Raw genomic sequence first — 22,184 nt, forward strand, 5'->3', positions numbered from 1 at the left:
ATACGGAACCTTACAATATGTAAAAGTACAAAAATAATAACTAAATCTAACAAGGCAGCAAGGAAAATATTCTTAATACAGAATTTAAATATAATGCATACATAGTACTCAGTTGGTAAGTCTGTCTGTATTCTATGATAATTGTATTTATTGTAGTTCTTATATAAAGTAGCAGTGAATTTTCTACTGTTACCAAGAAATAGCGTAGCTCTGATTGTATTGCTAATGGCAACGCGGTTTATGTTAGAAAAGTGAAGCTAGATTTTCAATGTTAAAATGAGGGAAAAATATCAGTTTGATGTTCTTGAATTCCGTTTTGGAGAAAGCTACATGGGAGCCAATCTGCATAATTCGTACTCCTTTTTTTTAAAGATGTGGTCAGTAGAATTGGTCTTATCTCTGTTTATCTAGTCCCGAGTTCGCAAATCGTCTGATATTAGGTGACTGGTTTGTTCAGAGAATGGATTCTCGATTGTGTAGAAGTTCTCATGTTTCTTGCAGTGATATAGTTTAACATATGTTTGTCAAAGATCACCACTTATTGTGATGTAGTCTCTTGTCAGTTGAATGTTATCTAAGGTATATTTTTAGTTAGTTGTAATTTGCCTTTGCTGATAAAATTAGCAACACCAGTTTGGATTTGCTTGAAATCAAATACGTACCTTTTCGAAAGTGGGAAATTTTCAACTGGATTAAAGAATAAGGAAAGAATCTTACGAACGCACAACCATTCGATAATAGAAGATTTAAAACGCAGCGTGAAAGGAGGAGAAAGATGGAAACACTGGAAGTTTATAGTTATTAATACTAGGTAAGCAGTTTTATATTACTTCATAGTGTAATTCATTTAATTATGTTTCTAGAAGGTAAAGAAGAAAAGAGTCACTGTATCAACAAATATATTGTTGTTGATATTTCAAAAGATTGAATGTCAAATTTTCAGGAAAGGGGGGGAGGTGCTGTAACTAAATCCGAATTCCCTTCACATTGGCTGTATTGCTAGTGTGTAAATAACTCGTTTGATATTGGCTTGGCGTCTTTCAGGAAGGCGTTGCAGATCATTTTGATTATGAGGAACAGTCAGAAAATTGCCCAAAAACTATGTATTTAGAAACATGGAGACGAGCCGGAAATGTACCTAGTTATTTCATAAATGCTGTCAGAGATTTGGAAATGAAACATAAACAGTGTGTTGATATATTGATATCGTTTTGCACAATTATACATGAAAGTGTAGAGCATCAAGAACAACAGTCAGTTTTCAAAATGTCAACCTTGAGCCTGGATGCAGGGCCGGAGTCTGGCGACCCACTTGTCATTGGAATTACGTATAGGCCTACAGTGTTGATGGGAAAGTAGCAGGCTGCCTTGACCAGGGTGCGCTTCAGGGAGTCCACGGAAGGATATCTCTTCATGCAGGCCATTGATTGAAGTGTTGACCATAGTTTGTAGTCAAGCGGGTTTGTCTGCTAGAGGGACACTCTGATATGGAGATGAAGTCCGGGAAGTTTTCCCGTAGCCACTCCTGCGTTGACTGGATCTTGTGCACGGGAGCCGAATCCTGTTGGAAGGTTTACTGTTGGTTGGAGAACATGAAATCACTCAGTGGTTTCACAATGAGCTCCAGCACTGTGGTTTGGTAAACGGTAGCTGATTCTTCACCTATTGTTCACAAAAATAGAGCCGTGTTGTATTGTTGAAGCTCACACCCCATCATACCATGACTGATGCTGGGTGATATGAGACCTTTGCACTGTGGAAACACTTTGAGCAGCTTGCAATGATGATGCGTATACATGATCAGTTTGAACTGCTCAACTGTAAACAGCTTCTCTTCAGAAAACAGAATTGTTCTATGACCGTTTTATGCGTAAAGCTTGAGGTGACGTTCGACTTTCATCACTTTCTGCTGGCGTAACGCATTAATCAGGAAGTTACCTGTACGTTATTTGCAGCCGCAGGAGTCCCAGGTCCTGATTGAACACTCGTGACATGGATAGTCTAGAAATGGATATATCTCGGGGCGTCACTGACGGGATTTTGCGGAATGTTTGTAGCTACGGCTTTACTACCTGTGGTATGCTCATTGTGCGTGGTCTGCCACTGCGCTGCCAGTCATTGACGCTTCCTTTTTCATTGTAACATGGGATTGTGTGGTAGACAGATCTTTTAGTGATTTATAGAGTTTTCAGGGTGACAGAGATCCGTGGTGGTTTCTATAACTGCAACAGATTCTCGTATTCACCCCACTCCATCATTACACGTTCTCATTGCAACACTTCTCACCGTGAAATGTACAGCTCAGGGACTCCGCCCATAATACTCAGGTGGTAACACTCATTCATACCCAGCATGGTCAAACATAGATCAAAATCTCTGACAGTATTTATGAAATAGCTAGGTAGTTGCTGGTGTTACGAAAACGATTCGCACACGTTTCAGTGACTAGATGGCGTTACGTATTCAGCAAGGAATGATAAACGATGGTCATCGAACAGTATTGTCCAATCATTTTGTGAAAGCGACCCGTAAGGTTTGCGTGTATATAACGCGATTGTCGTGCGAATCAACAGATATTGAGTTAAATGGTGATATTTAATCACCGCGACACCGTTTTCCGATTCAAGAACGAATTGTGCGAACTAAACTCAGAGGAGTGGGTAATCCGTGAGAAGGAGAAGGGAGTATATGGGGCTATTTATGCACGTGGGGTTTGTCGCGAGAGTTTGCCAGTATAGTCTGTGCCATATTGTGTTACTTAACTTTGTGTTAAATAAGAACAAGTGAATTTTACGTCTTGTCCCTCGTAACATGATCGTATGGTTCCTTCGTATATATTCAGTTGTAGCTTTTTGACCACTTGGAACGCTAATGTCGCACAAGGCAGCCGTTTCGAGAAGGTCTCCGGACTGTTCATATTAGAATGTAGTGCGGGATAGAAGTAGATACGGTGGAAGTAAACTTGGAACAAATAATCATTGTGTGTGTAGGTAACACTCGCTTATAATTTTCTATTTGAGTTCCTAGTTTCCTTTCGAATGTGACTCAGGATTATACCTGTACTTCTTTACCACTGTAATGTAAAATCTCTCTACAGTGGATATTGCATTCTTTTATCATCCAACAATTTCAGTCCCTGCTCTGCGATCTTCTTCAGGGAATCCAGATGTGTGTTGAGGAAAAATTATTATCGAAATGACTTAAAATTACTTACTCAGTTATTTATTCAAATTTTAACAGACAAATTTAGAACACAGTTCATTTAAGTCACTAAAATTTGGTCATTTTAACATGAACATGTTCTCAATATATACGTAATCTTGTGGTTACAAATATGGTTTTAATAGTAGTTCCTATGTAAGAATGTTACAAACCATTCCACTTGTATATTTGTTTGTTTAGTTCTAAAGTTATCAGTTAAGCAATTTAGAGATAATTGCCTTTTAGTTTTGGGCTGTCTGTATTATCGCTTATGTAACGTACATACATTGAAGTACCACTTCGGTGTTGTACGAAGCACATTCGGTTCATCATGCACTATCAGTGCAGCCGTATTCAGTTAGAATGATCATTAATTATTGTCAGTCCACTGTCCGATAGTCCGAGGTTCTTTTCAGCGTTACTTCGCAGTACAAACAGAAGTGATATCTTGTGTTTGAATGAGTAACAATAGTAGGAGTTGCATGGATTGTTGAAATGCATTTTAGAAGATCGACACTGGGGTCTCCCGCTTTCAAAACATAAAGTTCTGACAGTGTTCTTTCACGCACAAACGTTGAAAGTGCTGTTTCAGCAGTTTCCTTTCACCATTAAATTAGAACCTTGCAAAAGCAGAAACTTTATTTTCAAGGATAAGGTAATGTTGGTCGTGAAGGCATCGAAAATGGATGCTTGTTTGTCAAAATAATTTTCATGCTTTCGCCTGGCATTTATGATCTCGAGCCTCGTCATAAAAAGCGTCTTTCAGAAGTCAGATTCCTATCTGACAAATATTCCATATGAGCAATAGGCATAACTTTGCACCTTTGTTCCCAGCGTACCTGTGAAAGTGATGAACTAGCTATTGAAATTCGAATAAATACACACACATTCGAATCACGAGCACATTTCAAAGGTTATTTTCTTTTGAAAGTATTGACTACTTGAGGACATTGAAATACTTACATTACTGTATGATAGTGTGTAAGAAGCTGTTTCTGAAGAATCATAATCATACAACAGAAGGGATAGTAGGATTCTGAATGTATTGACTCGGCTATTTGTAAGCAGGTAAGTGTGAATCTAAGTGTTTTCTGGCAGTTTTTACAAATCTTAGTTGATTAGCACTTGTATATTGATAATACAGTGAAATACTAATTTCACAAAGAAAATACATAAAAATTTATTGCATACTAATTGCTTTGATTCCGTTTGATCAAGCACATTTATGTTCTGAATTCGTTCTTAGTTAATGATTGCTAAAGGAACGTATTGATGCTTTGGTTTGAGAGGAATAGTGCGGCGAATTATCTCATATTTTTAGATCTTAGATACCGAAAGTTAAAGGACTTAAAAAATGAATGTGTGCTTACACTGAGTAGTAGTCTGAACAAGAGGTGAATGGAAATTCTAAACCAATAGAAGCACTAGGTGTGTGTATTTTTCTTGCGTAACGTGAACACAGATCAGTTCAACAAGTAATTATCAAAATTAACTTCTTATGCACGTAATCTACCATCTGTCCAAGTGTGATCAGCAGTAATTCTGGATTAAAAATTCAGGAGAGAGAGAAAAGGCTGCTGTTGTAAGCTTTAGGAAGAGTATTGCGAAAGTACCGTTCCATATGGAATGGATACTACGTAGATCAGTGACTTACTTAAGTACAATTTTATTAATAAGCGGTACTTGCGAAAGTGTTTAAACCATTCTTCGTATTAATCTGACGCAAGTTCTGGAATTGTGACTTGTTTTTGAACTTAAAATCTACCCATGTTTCTGAACTTAAAAACTACTTTTGCAAAATCCTGGATTTTATGTACACGAGTGTCTGCAAACGGTAGAGCGTCCACAACTGATATCAAGAAGAATTGCTTTGAGAGTGACAGTTAATGGTTCCTGCACGTTTAGAAACAGGTGGATATTACATTGAGGAGCGGGGAATTATTGTAAGTATTACTTCCACTGTATTTACTACCGTCTAGTATTTGACAGTATAAATATGACAAAACACTTTATAGATTTCGCAGTTTCATGTCATTCTTTATTTTATATATTGCAACTAATATGTTGAGAATGTAAGTAAAAATTATGAAGTCACATAATAAAATAACAGGCTACAGACTTTATTGTTTTGGAGTTTAACGATTCTAAAATCAATGTTCCACCAAATGGCTCCAGGAAAGTGTTATTCAACTGGTATTTGCATATACTTAATTTAAGTGCGGGTCATGAAATCTCTCGTGGCTATATAGTTAGGTTACACTTCTTCGGGGCGGGAGACGCGGATTCGTTTCTCGGTGGGAGCTCATGCGGTTCTGATCCCACGTTAAGCTGTAGATCCGCGTCTCATATAGCCTCGCTGCTGAAAAGGACGTTATTGCATAACGAGTGCGGATTATGCAATCATTCGTACATCTAAACGAGCTATTATGTACATATGAACAGATTTTTGTTTCCTTTATCGCTCTCTCTCTCTCTCTCTCTCTCTCTCTCTCTCTCTCTCTCTCTCTCTCTCTCTTTCTTTCTTTCTCAAAAAGTCATTCGAAAATCTGTATCTTCACGACTACTAACCGCACGTCAATGAAACTTGTCAAATATATAGCCTAGGACGTGTAGTCTCTGTATATTTGGCAATTTTCATTGACGTGCGGTTAGTAGTTGTGTGAACTAGCTCGTCTTAGGTGTACGAACAATTGCATAATCCGTAATGTTTTCAGTTTGTGTAGGTATCTGATCTTTGAGTTCTTAACAGGGTGCTGAAATTAATGAAAAGAAATTAAAATGACTGGATATTTTCCCAAATTTATGGGTCGCGACATAGTATGTGCTAATATTCAGAAGTCTGCTTCACTCTGAAGAGAATGATGTATTAACTATGAACCAAAGTTCATTCGGGTAGGAGCAGGAGCTTTGTAAGCTTTTTATTATTATTATTATTATTATTATTATTATTATTCAGAATGCGAGACATGGATCGGATTTATTTTTATATATCATACCTGCTGAACCATAGCTTATGGAACTTGGCAGATATTTATATATATCTCTGAGGCCTTTTCATAACGAAAATTTCGGAAAATTTTCCGTAACTTATGGATCGTAAAACATGAGTGTGATATTATTCGAAAGCCATTATGAAGATGTACGAACCATGAAAGTACTATTAATGTGCGTGCAAGAGCTTCTTAAGTCCCGTTTTTAAGTAACTGTTAAAGAAACTACTGGTTTTTTACTGTCTGAATAACGAAATAAATGGTTTTCTGTTTTGAGCTGCACGTACACACACACCTTATAATTTTGACTAGCTGCTTTCTTAGAATAGAAAAGCTTGTTTTCCTTCTTATTTTTGTACAATAAGAAAGTTTCTCCTGGAGTATGGTAGAAAAGTTACTTGCTTAAATATAATTATAACAATAGAAAAATTAAATTTTTCCCCCTTTTTTGGGAATTAATTTAGTTTATAATATGTTCCCTTGCTTTTATATTTAATTTTGATAAGTGCTCCCATGAGAGAGTTTAAATAACTTCAGTGGTAAAGGTAATAGTGTTTTCCGTACTAATTTATCAGATGATGCTAACGAACATTTTTTGTTAGGAGAAACTGAAGCATACACAATTCTAGATAGATATGGAGAATTTGATGAAAATTGTAGGAGTTTTCCCCCCCTTATATACTGGTGGAAACTTTGTCTAGTGGAAATGTGACGTGTAATTTGGCCACATGTGTATGTTGAAACTTGATCGGATTAACCACTTAGCAGTCCCTTTTGTGCAGAAAAATTCTAAGAGAACTTTAAATTCAGTTTCATATTTTAAATCTTTTCATAAATGTGTCCTGTCATTACGAATTCTAGTTTGTCATTTAGAGCTGAATTTAGAGTTAGAGCAGCTGAAGAAACTTCTAGACACCCCGAGTTATTAGGGTACAGTTAAAAATAGCACAATAAATGTAAAAATAGAATGAAATATGTGTAAAAAAAAAAATGATATCTTCGATTTAAAAAAGAAAGTAGGTATTTGTTATTGAACAGAAGTAAAGCAGAAATGTGATTTTATAAACCACGAGAAAGAAAGAGTAACCAACGCCCCCTGGCTGCGATAACACTGAAGAACTGCATACAGTTGTTACAACAGTAACACACCTCCACATAGCGTAACATCAACAAACTACAGAGTAATACGTTTCCATCGAGTGCAAGGAGCCGCTCGGCACAATCATTCTATATCACGAGGAGTTATTTCAGATCAATCTAAATCTGAACGTAATAAAAAAAAAAAGTCCGAAGTAATTTGGGTTAATCCATTTTTACATATTATATGTAAACGTAATAATTCAGGTTAATCCGGGAACTAGTTAAAACAAATTTAGTTGTATGCTGCCAGTGCTAAATTGATCTTTGTACATGTATATTGGGTGTCTAAATTGAACAGTCGGTTAAATACGTCATTTCTTCATTTCTTTGCAAATCTCTCTAGAAATTGTTTATTATTACTTCAGGGGGCCAAAGGACCCGATGCAGAAGGTTACGGGTTTGTTTTTTATATTAATTTTCAACGTGAACTGATCACCACTGCGCCTATTCTCAGTAAAACTTACAGCGTGTCCAAAATACCTCGCCGAAGTGGTAATCTAGTACGATTTCCTGAGCTATTGTTAACATACCTTTTTTTTTTTTTTTTAACGATTTGCAAGCATTTTTGTTAGGAGTAATATTTGCAGGGAACTACCAACAAGTGATGAACGGATTCATGTTACACAATGTAAATTTGTATCGTCCTTGTAAAAACGGATTAAAAGACTAAGGAGTGTATTCTAGTGTTTTTGTAAGTAAGTACCGTGTTGAATTTGAAAAAAATTATAATTACAGTAACATCTTTCGTAATCTGCAACAACTTGACTTGGCTATTTCTGGATACAAGCGTTTGCCGAACAATTAAATATACAGAGGTCCGTATTTAGGTAAGTGCTATTCTGTGCCCGAGCACAGGGCAGCAGAATTTTCGAATTCTTTTTAAGATTCACAATAAAGTAATATTTAAAACTAGCAACACGCAGAGTCCCGCGGAAGAGGGAGAAAATATGTTAATGTGTTTAATTCGCTCTAATTACAGTAGTTACTAATTAGCTAACTTATCTAATTATTTTTTTAAAAAATCATCCTCTTCCACCCCCACCCCAAGGGGTGAGGATGAACTTGAATATCATGAAAACTGATACCATTAAACTCAGCGACCTCGGAAACTATGAATTCAACACTAGGTAATATCTGTCGTTTTCGATTACTTTAAAAATCTCGTCTCCCACTCTGGGAAGTGGAGTATGACCTTGAAGTTGAATTGGATTAAAACTGTCACTATTCATCTCAACCACCCCAAAAACTGTGAATTCAACTCTAATATTGGTCGTTTTCGGTAAGGGGCGGCAAATTTTGTGCAGGGGCGGCAAATTATTTAGAGCACAGGGGCGCACAACATGTAAATACGGGTCTGGATATACACTATGCACTTCAAGATATTACCTGTTTATATTTTCTTGTTAAATATTTTATATTTTACGTTTAGTTTCTTCACGATTTTTGATTTAATTTCTTCCAGATCTTATTTTATTCTATTATTTTGTCAAATTGACAGTTCAACTATTTTCTTTTTTTCCTTTTCTTTATTTTTACAATCCTTTTTAAATGAGCTGCATTTGTCGGCCGTTGGTCTTATCGTGACGGAAACAAATGGCCTCGCAACTTACGTCTCTGTTGAACTGTAATAAACCAATTAATCTGCTGTTGTTATTATTATGTAAGATTGGAAAGAATGAACAAATTTATTTATTTATTTATTTAACAATCACCAGGTACAGCTGAGAGGCCATTTTATACTGGATATCTAACAACAACAACAACAGCAACAATGGAAAGGATTTGGAAAAGTATCGGCCAGGGCCTGTGTAGTAGGTACCATCCCGGCATTTGCCTGGTAGGACAGGGAAAACCCTAGCGGCAATCGAACCCACAATCTCCTGAATGCGAAGCCAACACACTACCACTTGAGCTACTGAGCAGATTTTCCGGCAACTTGTAGAGGTTTACTTCATAGATTAATTTGACATCTTTCAGAAGTTACTGACCCAAAGAACCTATACGGTCGGTATTCATAGCTACTTCTGATGATAATTTTACTGTATTTAAAATTGGTATTACGCTCTTGTGTAACCACATCGTTGATTTACATATACCTAAGTATTAAGAAAAAAAGTTTGGGTGAAGACTATTCGGGAAACAAATCAGTGCAAAATCGTTTCCATAATTTGAAATTGATCCGCATCGTTAACGAATATTACGACAGGCAAACATACAGTGTTGCCGAGAAATTTTTGAAAATGTATATTTTAGTGAACTGAAGTCTGTACTGAGTATCCAAGCTGATCCTTAACAAAGTTATAATGAATGGAAATGTGACGACTTTTAGGAAACTGTATTTCAGTAGCCTGTGCCTTGCAGTTTTGAGAATCACTCCTCAACAGGGTGGCTGTAGAGTATGGAACAAATTGCAATATGCCACTGGTTGAGTGACATAAATACAAATGCAGGATTGTGAAGAGAGCCTGTTAAGTAATCACCACAATCATCCGATCTAACCCTTTTGGATGTGTCCACAGGCCCTAAATTTTTGTTGGCCCCCTAAAATTTTTACAGTAGGCTTGCAAAAGAAATATAATATGGTGATGAACTATCATATGGTTGGATCGGGCCCCCCTACATTTTTTGGCTGGCTAAGGGCCTGTGTGTCCATAGGAGAATTGGAAACCTAAGATATGATATAAAAAAACAGGAATTGTGTAATTTATGGAAGAAGATAACCACTGCTGCGGTTGTACTTCATCCTTATAATATAACAAAATCCCATTTGTGAAATTGACTAGCTATATTAGAAGTTATCGTCAATTCTTAAAAGATGTACCTAAGTCTATATACTGATTTTTCGAGATAAGTTGAATATTAAAATGCTTTCAACTCAAAGTCTAAGTTAGCACATTCGCGGTTTTGGCATTGGATCGACGAGAGGATGCAAGAAAAGAAGGTGGAACGTTTGAGATGTGTTTTATTGAGATTGCGCACGTGCATGTGAAGTATGGTTTTTGTTAATTAGTTTTAGCATGATCATGTTTATTTTATTTATTTACGAACATAATTCCAGATACAGCTAAACGCCAGTTTACACTGGAGTATCTAACAGATCTAAAAGATGAAACATAATGCAGTAATAATAATAGTAATAACAAAATAACAAGATGTGGGTGATAACAAGAAAGGTTGACAATAGCTGACTAAACTTAATTCACTAAAATGACGTTGTAGTGCAGAGTTATATGCAGCTTTAGAATTAAAACCTGTGACAAATATCTTGACATTTCAGCTAAACGAATAAAACCCAAGCTTTGGCACGACGTTGCCAAGTGGTAAAGGGGTGTGGCTATGGCTAAGCAAACAAACTACAGCTTAATCAGTGACAGGGGATGCCTCTCATTTGCTAGCAGCGTTTAAAGGGAACTTGGAGCGCCACCTTCAAATGCCAAGATGTTTGTCACGCCGTTTAAATATGTCTATGAGTGTATGTGACATTTCGTTGTATAGTTTAGGAAGTCTGTAGAGGTCGTACTTACGGATTGTCTGAGAGGAGTTAGGAAATACAATTCTGAGAGTAGCGTTTCGGACCTGAGTTGACCATGTGTGAGCTTATACAGATACTTGAGATCACTGGTTTTATAACGAGTATCAGGTAGTTGAATATTTAGTGTTTGTAACAGTTCATGTTTTGTCATCACTTTAAAGCATACTATTGCAAGGAAGGAGTTTAGAACTGAGTATAGCCGGGATAGGTTTGAAGGAGCTGTCGTTGTCCAGATAGGTGAACAATATTTCAATTTAGGAGAAATTATTGTTTTGTAGAAAGTTGCTAAGGAATAGATGTTCCGTTTTTATGTTGATCTGTACAGAAGTGCTAGGAGATGCATTGAACGCATAGTGATAGTGTTTGTATGTTCTGTGAAAGTTAGTTTTGTGTCAAAAGTGATTTCGAGATCCTTATGACAATTGACGCTCGCGATAGGGAAACCGTTTATGTTGTATGAAGTCTGTACAATATTTTTCTTTAGTGTATGGCTATACAAGGATACGTTTCCGATGCGTTACCCACAGCGAACGCTAGCCAGGTGGCTATTCAGTAATTTTACTTTCGCTAGAGTTATAAATCATACTGTGAGCCAGTCAGGGTTTCCAAACCTTACTGCCATACCCTTATTCTCATTCGTGCGAATCACGAGAAATAACCCTATTGTGTTACATAGATTGTTCTGTGATTAGCTATTTTTTCGGAATTTCCTTGTTTTTTTGTAAATTTTCTTTTGTTATACAGGCACATACTTTATAATAACAGAGTTCCAATACTATGCACAAAGCATCTGCCAAGCAGCTGTTTTGTGCTAAAATCCCCTTGCCTGGCAACACGTCTTTCTATTCCGAAACAGCAGGCAGTCTTTTGTTTCGAAACGCACCAAATACGCTCAAGCCGACGTATTCTGGGCGTTTTTATTGCTTTCGCTTTTGCAGCGCATTGATTAGCCATCCACATTTAAATACATGGTCAGCGTATTTCAAGCGTACGCATGAGTCATAGAAACGCGTTGCGAACGCATTGAGAGAGCCTGCGTTATCGGAGCTTGAATATCTAGAAGTGCTTTTAGATGGAAACATTTTGAGACTTAAGGTTGATTTTACCAATATTTTCATTGACAGTGTTAGATTGAGATTTGTACTTAACCGTAATGCAAAACTTACAAACGAGATTGTACTTGCCCTTATTGACATTTTGATGCTTTTGATGAGTGGTCAATGCTTGAAGGAAAGTGTGCATTGACCACTCACCACTTATGTGCAGACCATGCTTAGAAGAACATGAATACGGAAACATAAAATAAAAATATATGAGTGTAAATATCATATGTAAAATTATCCAAAATCGTAATCAAACTTTGATATCAGAAACTCATTATGCTGAAAATGTATATGTTTTATGGATAATACGTTTATTTGTAATATTTGTAAAATTTTTGAAAAATTATATTTAATTTTTAAAGAATTCTAACACATATGTTTAAGATGAAGGGAAGTTTAAAATGCGCCAGATTGGTCCATTTATTGATAAATACAAATAACTTTTAGAGTCTCATTCCTGTATTACTTTTGAAAAAATCAAGTTGTTGGTTTTCTTTGTATATACATAGCTTTCAAAATGAACGTATTTCTCAAATTGTGTATAAAACCCTTAAAAGAGTTTATAAAAACAATTCTCTACAAGAAAGACAGAAATATTAACAAAGCTAACCATAATAATATAAAAACAAATGGGCTACAGTGGTAGCCCGCGCAACTATCCACGTCACAAAAATCCGCGCGCGTATTGCAGGGTTAAAGAATATATTATGGATTTACTCTTATTAGAGTAGCTCCCACAGATCGGATTGAAACTATAGTTTGCTTTAGCCATATTCCTATTTTTCCTCTGGGGTGTCTCGTTTGTTCGTTTTTATTGCACGAACTAAAAGTGAAAACATTGTTTTCCTCCTTCAGTTTGTTGTTGATCTGTAAAAGATACTTAAAAAAAATCCTTTTGAATTCAATCAATATGCTATAAATGTGCTTTCAATTTCTAAACTATCTAAAACAAATCTTTCCCCCCATCTCCCAGTTCAGTTAAGTATTTGAATTTTTCCTTCTTCCTTTCAGCTCCTATGTATGTTTCAATTCATCTATAGAGGATGTGTTAAGGAGCAAGAGTGGTAAGAAATACGATTGTTATTTCTGTTCCAAATCGTTTAGTGGCACCTATTTTCTTAAGAGACATCTTCGCATTCATACGGGAGAACGACCCTTTGTATGTGATGTGTGCAGGAAAAGTTTCAATCAGAAGAATAGTTTGAAGCGACATAAAGTAATGATGCATCAGATGATGATTTAGAAGTGTTGATGATAAAAGTGTGGATGTCCAATAAATTTATGTGAGCACAGGGCTGGCTCTATCATATGTGCAACACATGCAATTGCAGGGGGTGCAAAATCTGTCATAACAATATTATTTAAAATAAATATGTCTTGTGGGGAAACAGACTTCATGATGGTGGTACTTAAATTTACTAAACTGACCTTCTGTTGGAATACTTCATACATAAATCATGTTCAGGTCGCATAAGTTTAAGGTCACATGGACAGTACTAAAGCAAATGGTCAAACAAATCCCAGTATGAATTTGCTTTATTATTGTTAAATACAATAACTCATTTCTGGAATAGTAGCAAACAGCTGTTCCATTTAGTTCGTTATCACAGTTTTGATATAAAAACTAGTCTTGTCTTTGTCACAAACAAGTTCCTTATTAATTGAAGGTGGAAACATTTTAAGGTTAGTGTAAAGGGACAAGTTTTGCCGATAGATGTCACTACAGTCTTCGTATATCTCCCATGTATTTTTTACCTTTCAGGAAAATGTACAATTTCTTTTACAAATTTCAACGTAGAGACTTCAAATTTTTAGAGAAGGAACTTCATAACCTATTAAAGGGAACAATCCGTGTCGATTTTTTATTTAGAATTTTGTTCATTGTTGAAACAGTTCTATTGTTAAAGATTTTGATATCCATTTCAACAATCAAGCCATTTCAACAATGAAGAAAATTCTAAATAAAAAATCGGCACAGATTATTGCCTTCGATAGATTATTAAGTTACTTTCCTAGAAATTTAAAGTCTGTAAGTTGAAATTTGTAACAGATATCGTGAATTTTCGTGAAAGGTAAAAAATACATGGAAAAGATAAGAAGATTGTACTGCCATCTATCGACAAAACTTGTCCCTTTAAACGAACCTTAACAGATGTAGAAGGAAAATCAAGAAATAAAGATAAAAGAGCTAGTTGCACTGGAACTGCAAACTGATATTGAAGCTCGATATTGAATTATATAAAAAGGATCATCATCTTTCCTCTGCAAGTGTGTTTGCATTATCTTTCACTAACATAATTGATTATTATTTAAAGAAAAAAACAGACACAACGAGATTATATTAGTAGTGTTTAAGCCTTTCTTATGGGAGTTCATTTTCCCTCTCCTTCGTTGTTCATGCTGGGGTAGCGTTACTTAAGATGGTAGCTTTTACGGTATGTTCTTTCTGGGGAAAGGGGGGGGGAAGGATACGTTTGCACGGGGCGGCAAATTGCCTAGGGCTGGCCCTGTGTGAGCATAGTAAAAGCTTCATATATTGTACGTGTAATAATAAACTGGTGAAAACACATTTTAGAACACCCTTTAGGAACAAAAGAATAAAGCTCTAAAACATCTGTTTAAAGTTTGATTGTTGAAATAAAAGCTGAGAATAGTTTACTCGAAAATAATCGCAATCAGGAGTTATTAAGGTTTTCTTAAGAACACTCCACTAGTTCGTAAATTGTTTAAAATTTCAAAACTCAGCAAACATTACAACTTTCGTGGTATGTGAGGAATTTTGACAAATATCGTGGGAAACAAAATATCTCGTATTGACCAAAATTTACTACGTAAATACCTTTCCGGGGCCGACATCTCTCATCATAACTTTGTGCTGGTCGAAGTGGATATTCAGCTGAAAAATGTAAACAAAAGAAAAGTAGAAGCAAAAAGTTAAATACTGAAAAAGTTGAAATACGAGGAAGTAAGAAATGTTTCGTAGAAAACCGGACGAGGAAAGGATAGGTATAGGTAGTAACAGACGGTGGGGGCATTAAACTTTGCACATAGCAGGCTACAGAAGTAGTAGTAGTATATCAAAAACACAAAAGGACTAAGAACCGTAGGTTCTTAAGAGGCCTAATCACTGCGAAATAAAATACCGCTAAGTTTACAGTAATTATGTGATATCTTCAAATTAATAAAAGATCATCGAAATGTGGAACAAGGCCACGCTAGACAATATTATCTTGCTTTAGATACCATTATCACGAATCACCTAGTAGCTTTCCGTTTGCAGCCGTTTATGAACGCGAAAAGATATGCCGATTTTCTAAATGGCTGGAAATGGAAAGCAGATAAGTGAGTCGTGGTAACGGTATCACATGTAAAATAGTATTGTCTAGCGAGCTCTTGTTCCATTTTTCCATTATCTATATTTATTTGAAGATATAACAATTACTGTAAAATTAGCGGTATTTTAATTTCGCCATGAAGGGGCCTCGTAACACAACCATGGGTTTTTATTTTCGTCACGTGTTCGAATCATCCTGTTCCTAGTAGGAGCTTGGTGGAAATATAGAACAAATGTCAGTCATAATAATATTGCAAAGTGGTAAAATCAAAAAGAATATGGTTAACGAAACAAGTGTTTCTCTTCTCGTTGCGTGGTAGTTTCCATCCATTAACAGGGCGAATGTAGCTCTTTCGGGCTGCTTTTAGTGTTCCAGTGGTTAGATAGGTGAGACTTCTATAGTCATAGTTGAGGAAGAGAAACCCGTAAAGAACGTGTATTACTGTATAGGTAATTAGCGTGTTGAAATTACATTTAAGCCGTAGTGAGTGAATGGCAAACTTACAAGATTTAATACATACGATGTGTGTATTTTAGAAAAAAATCCTTTTTGTATTACATCTTATTTATAAAATACAAACTGTTATCTGCATAAGAAGTTCTTATAACGCGATATACAATAGTTTTGGTTTCAAAATACATCTGTTTCATCTAAGTTGATCTCTTTTTAATGTGGTCAAGGCGGGTTTCACTGTGTATATGGCAAAGTCCCTACCGTTATAATACTATCTACGCTTAACTTAAAATCGTTATTCAATAATCTATATTCATTCATCCTGCAGTTTTCGTTAAAAAAAATAAAAAAGTAACGTTATGGTTACTGAGATTAGAATACGCGAAGTTTAATCTCAGTACACATACTGAGAATGCTTCTAATTTTTGAGACTTTTGTGGCATGTCTAATTTAATTTTGTACTGAAAGAAGAAACCTGTCATTACTCACGTTGACTTGTATGCTTTATTGTGCCAAGTAATGTAATTCTTCAGTAGTGTGTAAGTTGGCTGCTTGGGAATTTTGTATGAAACTAAAAGTGCGAATATAGAAAGACTTCACAGTATAATACCACAATAGGATGTTCATAAAGGTACAGGTTTACAGCCGAAGGATAAATTTGTTGCATGTTCTTGCTGTATGACACTTGAGGTGGCATTTTTTTCTTTTGTAATGTCAGCTATAAAAAGCGTGTGTTGGCGCAAGTTATTGAACAGTCCTGTCAGTATAGCTGAACTAGAAGAAAACGTGTGGTGTTTATCGAGTTAGTACAATTAAAAACGCATTTGCTGGGAAATAAAAATTGTAATTGCATGAAAACAATATAAAAACATTCACAGAGCAAAAGATAATATAAAGTGAGAATGTTTTGCAGTGTGAATTGTTCAGATATGCTTTATTTTTACTGTGTTTTTTAACTATTGTGTGTAAATTTGACTTCTGTACTAAGTGTTTTATGTAAATAATGAATGAATAAGAGAGAGAATTAAGTACTTGACTGTGTTTGAATTTCATAACTTGCAAAGCTTTATGAAATAGCATCCTTTACTCTATTATGCTTTTTGGGCTAAGGAGATGGGATAAGTAATGTCAGTAAATGATGACGGAGAAGTTGATGATGTGAAAGTAGGCAAGAAACAGGAGGAGAATCTGAGAAAATCTAGGAAAGTGATGTTGTTCTCGCAAACTCACATGACTACGGACCCGAGGAGGTGATGGATAGTCTTGTCAAGGCTCCCTTGTAGTCTCATGGCTAAAGTGCGTACTTGTAGTGTGTGTGTGTGTGTGTATCTGCAAGTTTTAACTTTCTTTGGATAGGGAAAGAAAGAGAGAAATTATTCTCACCTTGTATTCTGGACTGTTATTGCCCTGAGCAACGGTGCTACTCGTATCTTCTTTCTTTTGTTCTTATTCACGTAATTCCTTAATAGGCAGAAAATTGGACCTAACATTCTACAATACTAGTAATGTACCTATATATTAAATGCTAGGGTTATAAGTTTGTGCTCAAGAAATGTTTATACGAGGCGTGTGTTTTAAGTAAGGTCCGTTTGAACATAAGTACACAACGAAAGGTTATTTCAAAAAAGTAAATGTATTTTCAGAAAGTACATACTTACTCTATTTTTCGACATAGTTGCCAAGTTTGTTCAAACACTTATATCATACCTCTCAACCATGCCGGTACACGACGCATACGCTCGTTGCGGTATGCGCGTGAACTACTAGTGTCTACAACAAAACGGACCTTACTTAAAAAACACACCTCGTATCTTTGTGGCCAATTCTATTGACAGTGATATCTTGGAAACCACAAGCTCTAGGAAGATGCCCATTTTCATTGATCGATTGCACATTTTGTGTAAATTGTTCGATTCTAATTGAATATTTAAGAAACATGGCCGTTATTTCTTTATTGCATTTTTAGGGGTACATTGAAAATGTTGAAATTAGAAAAAAAAGTGAAGCATGATATTCTACGTGTTTTGCATTCCAACATCACACAGTTGTATATGGGAGTAGTATCTCTCAGGCGTTTTTTCATGGCCAAATGATAAAAGCGAAGAATAACCATTTCTCCATTCTAAGATGAATCTTTATTGTTTGGAGTGTTTTGCTCAATGAACACCATATATCACTGACATTATAATTAATTTGTGTGTAATGTATTTGCTTATTACATACTGCATGGAAGAAGAAAGAAAAGGTTGATCATACATGAATTAGAAACTCCAACCGGAAGTAGGCTGAAATCTTTCAAACGGTGCGAGATATTGAAAAATAATCGAAAAAATCTTCCCTACCGATTTTTATCAAGACGTTTTTCACTTATCTCTGTAAAGGGACATGTACAGATGTTGTGAGGAATGACAGGGAGAGTAATGCACATATATGGAATCCCCATAGAGAGCGTGGGTTCAGCTAGTAACAAAAAAAAAAAAAAAAAAAAAAATGTCCGAATCAATTGGGCAGAACAAATTGATGCGAATAAATGCAAATTCTGTGCGTAGTTTTCGAGAAAATCGAGTTTTTTTTTTTAATTAAAATTTAATGATGTTTCCTAAGCTCAACACTACTTTTTTAAATATATAATTTCGGCGAATGACTTAAAAGACAATGAAGAATATAAAAGATCTGGGAAATGAGACAGGTAGTAACTGGAAAACTATATTATATGTCCTTTTGAAGACCCTCAGTGTAGTGTATACATTTATACTTTTCCAGCAATGAAAGTGTGTGTGAGAATCGGTCTTCATCAGAATTGAAGACTGTTTCCTAAATAAAGACAAAGGAAGGTTAGATCACAGATGAGATGACAATTTTAACTTTAGAAAAACAGTAGAGCGGATAAAATTACCTATATTATTTTTGCTTTAGTCAAATTATTGACAGCAATTAAAAAAAAAAAAACTATTATTCTCAGTTCAATTCATATAACAGTAACATAGAAACTAGCTTGGTACGGAGGTCGCTTTTCGTGGAGTTTTCTGCAAAGTATAAAAATGCGTATTTCACACACGTTAGTGAATATTTATTTTTACAATCATTGTGTAAGTGAATCTACAGTGTTCAAGAATTCATTTCGATATCTACGCTAGAAGATGGACAGAGTTTTCAAACTCTATGTTAACATTTAATCGGTGCATCGTACTTTTTCAAAGAAGCCTCTTGTTGAAATGTGATAAATAATCCGCTGCTTTCGGGAATTTCGCTACTATCTTACAGGAACGATTAAAAATCAAAGACTAGTTATGATATTAGCAGTACAGCACGAGATTCCGTAAAATAAAATTTAAAAAAAAAAATGTTTCTACAGTTTCCGAGGCGTTTGGATTTTTCTGTTTTATTGAATCAAAAGATCCAATATATTTCAATCAAGAATTTTCTTGTAGGCCATATATCTGGAGAACTACATGTAGTGTAGCCAAACCCAAACTATTCCTTAACTCAGTATGATGTGCTTATTCTGTAGAAAATACGAAAACTCGATTTAGGGGCCGTTCAGAAATGTTGTGGCCCTTGATCCATAAACTAATTATTGGCCAAGATCGCAATCTTTCGATCCATTTTTGGGTCTCCCGAAATTCTTGTATACGATATTCACAAGAAAGAGGAACCTGCGTCCGGTTTAGTACTTTTAAGATGTTACTGAAGAAAATGGGACCCAGATTTCAGATGCACTATAAGAACGTTCTTATATTACGGAAAGCTTTGCTTGAAGTAAGTTACACTTTAGGTTCGTTTTTAAGTATATTTATATTTAGGTAAGAAAAAAAAGAGGAAGATTGCAGAACTATTTCTGTTCATTACTTCATTTGATATAATTTTAAGTTCATTTTCCTACCACACGTCGGCGCTGCAATCGAATCATTATAACCCAAGAAAGGTTGTACGAAAATAGATGAACTTGTCACTATAGCGCAGTCACAATGAATATTAAAAGTCAATGCCATAGCTTCATAAGAGTGCCTGAAGTTTTCGGATATTCAGGACAATTACTTAGTTGTAACTGTTAAAAAAAAGTTCTCGAGCATTTCATACTATAGATATCTATATATATATAAAAGAGAACGCACAAATCCTTTGTTCCCTCATCACGCTAATACGGCTGAACCAATTTCTTTCATTTTTGGGGGGTTATTAGGATTTGGACCCTAGATGGTTTTTATCATATCACTTTAATTTTTAATTACCAGTGTCTTGAGATAATTGACCATTCAAGTGTCCATAACGTACAAATCCTTTGTTAGTTCATCATAGGTAAAAATAAACGTATTTATATGCAACCCGCATGACCGTGTCACTCGGCGGGTTAACATAAATGACAGGCGATATAATGTTAACATTTACTGCAATCTACTATGGTTTTTATCATATCACTTGAAAGCGAAAAAGTAAAAATTATCTAAGTAACAAAGTTTATTGCGTTCCGGGGTGACCGCAGCGAAGCGGGGCGGGTTAACATAAATGACAGGCGATATAATGTTAACATTTACTGCAATCTTCTATGGTTTTTATCATATCACTTGAAAGCGAAAAAGTAAAAATTATCTAAGTAACAACGTTTATTGCGTTCCGGGGTGACCGCAGCGAAGCGGGGTGAACGCTGCTAGTCGAAAATAAAAATAAGTAAATAAAGTGAATGCATCAATGTTTTTACTTTTCAGTTCCCGCTCCGCTTCAGATGTTGCCAAATTTGTCAGGTTGGAAGGTAACCTAATGGGCAGTAGTGAAAAAAGACGTTCAGAAGTCAACAGACACTTGTCTATTCATAATAAAGAAACATCCTACTCCTGTGAAGTCTGTGGAAAGAGTTTTAATCGTAAAGGAAATCCGAAACGACATACACAAGTGCATGAAATGGGGAAACCATTCTTTTGTGTAAAATGTAATAGAGGGTTCATAACACAGCAAGACTTTGAAAACCATTCTTTATTTCATACATTGACAAACATGTAGTTTTTAATCATTAATACTGAAATTTAACAGTTACTATGGATTTTTTTTTTAAAGTTGCTACAGTTGTGGCAGATTACATTAAGATGTGGTTTCTGTAAATTACGTAATTTCATAATTCGGCGATTCCTTTGATTAGAACACATTACTGTTGCTGATTGTGTGAACATTTTAAGGACCATGTGTATCCTTTGGTGGCCAGTGACTCGATCTTCGAAGATGGCAATGCATCATCTTCTGAGGCATTCATACTGCTGAGACTGTTGAAGCATGGTTTCATGAACATCGGGATGTTATACATCTTCCTTGAGCCAGTCCGTCCCATACCTTAACGTTGTTGAATACGTATGGTTAATTCTGGAGCTCAGACTTTAGAGCAGATATCTTTTTCCGTCTTTGCTAAAGGCATGGACTGCTGAAATGCATGAGAAATAGTACAATATTTCTGTGAAAACCATTCATGACTTGTATGTCTCAATTTCACGATGAGTCCAAGCATGTTTGTAGGTTAATGTGGTCCCACTCCATATTAATTAGCCAAGGTACATTTTCTTCGTTTGTGGCCATTATCCCATAATCATCTGTGTGTTGTGTGTCAAGCACAAATTAGCTTTATAGAATGGAAGTAGTTCGCATGTACATGAACCACAAAGCTATTCTATTATCCTGTAGTACAATAGATGATTGAACACACTTCGTCTTTTCATTGATGGTATCATAACACAGAGAGCCCGATTTAAGAAGTGGGGGCTATTTCTTAAAACTAGTAGTCTTTCAAAATGTTTTTTACAAGTCGTAAAATGTCGTGAAGTACTGGAATGATAGTAGAATCCATTTTCAAGCACCGTTGCTGATATTTCTAATTTGCCATAATATTTATGCTGTATATACAAACTGTACAATAATTTGGAACTTTTGCATTAGTATTACAGGACTGGTAGTTATATAAGAAATCAGCCCCTGGAGATTAGTGAGATTAAGGTAAAAAATAAGTGAAGACAAACTAATAACTAAATTTGCAGAGGATACCGTAGTCAGACAGGCTTCGTTTTTCAGAAGTTTCACAATATACACGATGTACGTTTTGTTTTCTTTCTTTCTTGTGCTGTTAAGGGCGTGAAGATATTGATGGTGCCTTCCATTTCAATTCAGGCAGAGCATGTACCATCACCATCTCAGATATTGTTGAAACTTTTTTTATAGCAACTAGACATGTTTTTAAGAGACCCATATTTTTTTGTTTTGTCGAAAAAAATTTTCCCGCCAAGTAATGGGCCATCAAAGACGGGGAGTACAATTTATGAATTGTAGAAGACATGGAAAATGGTCAACTTCGGAGCCTCACCATTCGGCTATGGAGACAGGTAGAGTTATAATTCTTGTTGTGGTATGTACATAGGGATATAAATAAACTATATTTTATTATAGTTTGGTT

The 22,184-nt window shown here is 35.6% G+C and overlaps 1 protein-coding gene across 47 annotated transcripts in view; it reads left to right on the top strand.

Annotated features, from left to right (window-relative positions):
- Positions 1–22,184, top strand: part of LOC145680198 (uncharacterized) — a 490,330-nt gene that overhangs the window by 46,416 nt on the left and 421,730 nt on the right. The window contains exon 4 of one of the 47 annotated variants that reach the window (XM_081750507.1): positions 12,978–13,284. The exons of the other annotated variants lie outside the window; for them this stretch is intronic. Within the exon in view, the coding sequence (XP_081606633.1) occupies positions 12,978–13,209 (232 nt within the window). The 3' untranslated portion in view covers positions 13,210–13,284. Of the gene's footprint in view, positions 1–12,977; positions 13,285–22,184 lie in introns of those variants that run through there. 47 annotated transcript variants of the gene reach the window in all.

Source organism: Thermobia domestica, chromosome 3 (assembly GCF_964235325.1).
Source record: "Thermobia domestica chromosome 3, izTheDome1.hap1.1, whole genome shotgun sequence".
Taxonomy (NCBI): domain Eukaryota; kingdom Metazoa; phylum Arthropoda; class Insecta; order Zygentoma; family Lepismatidae; genus Thermobia; species Thermobia domestica.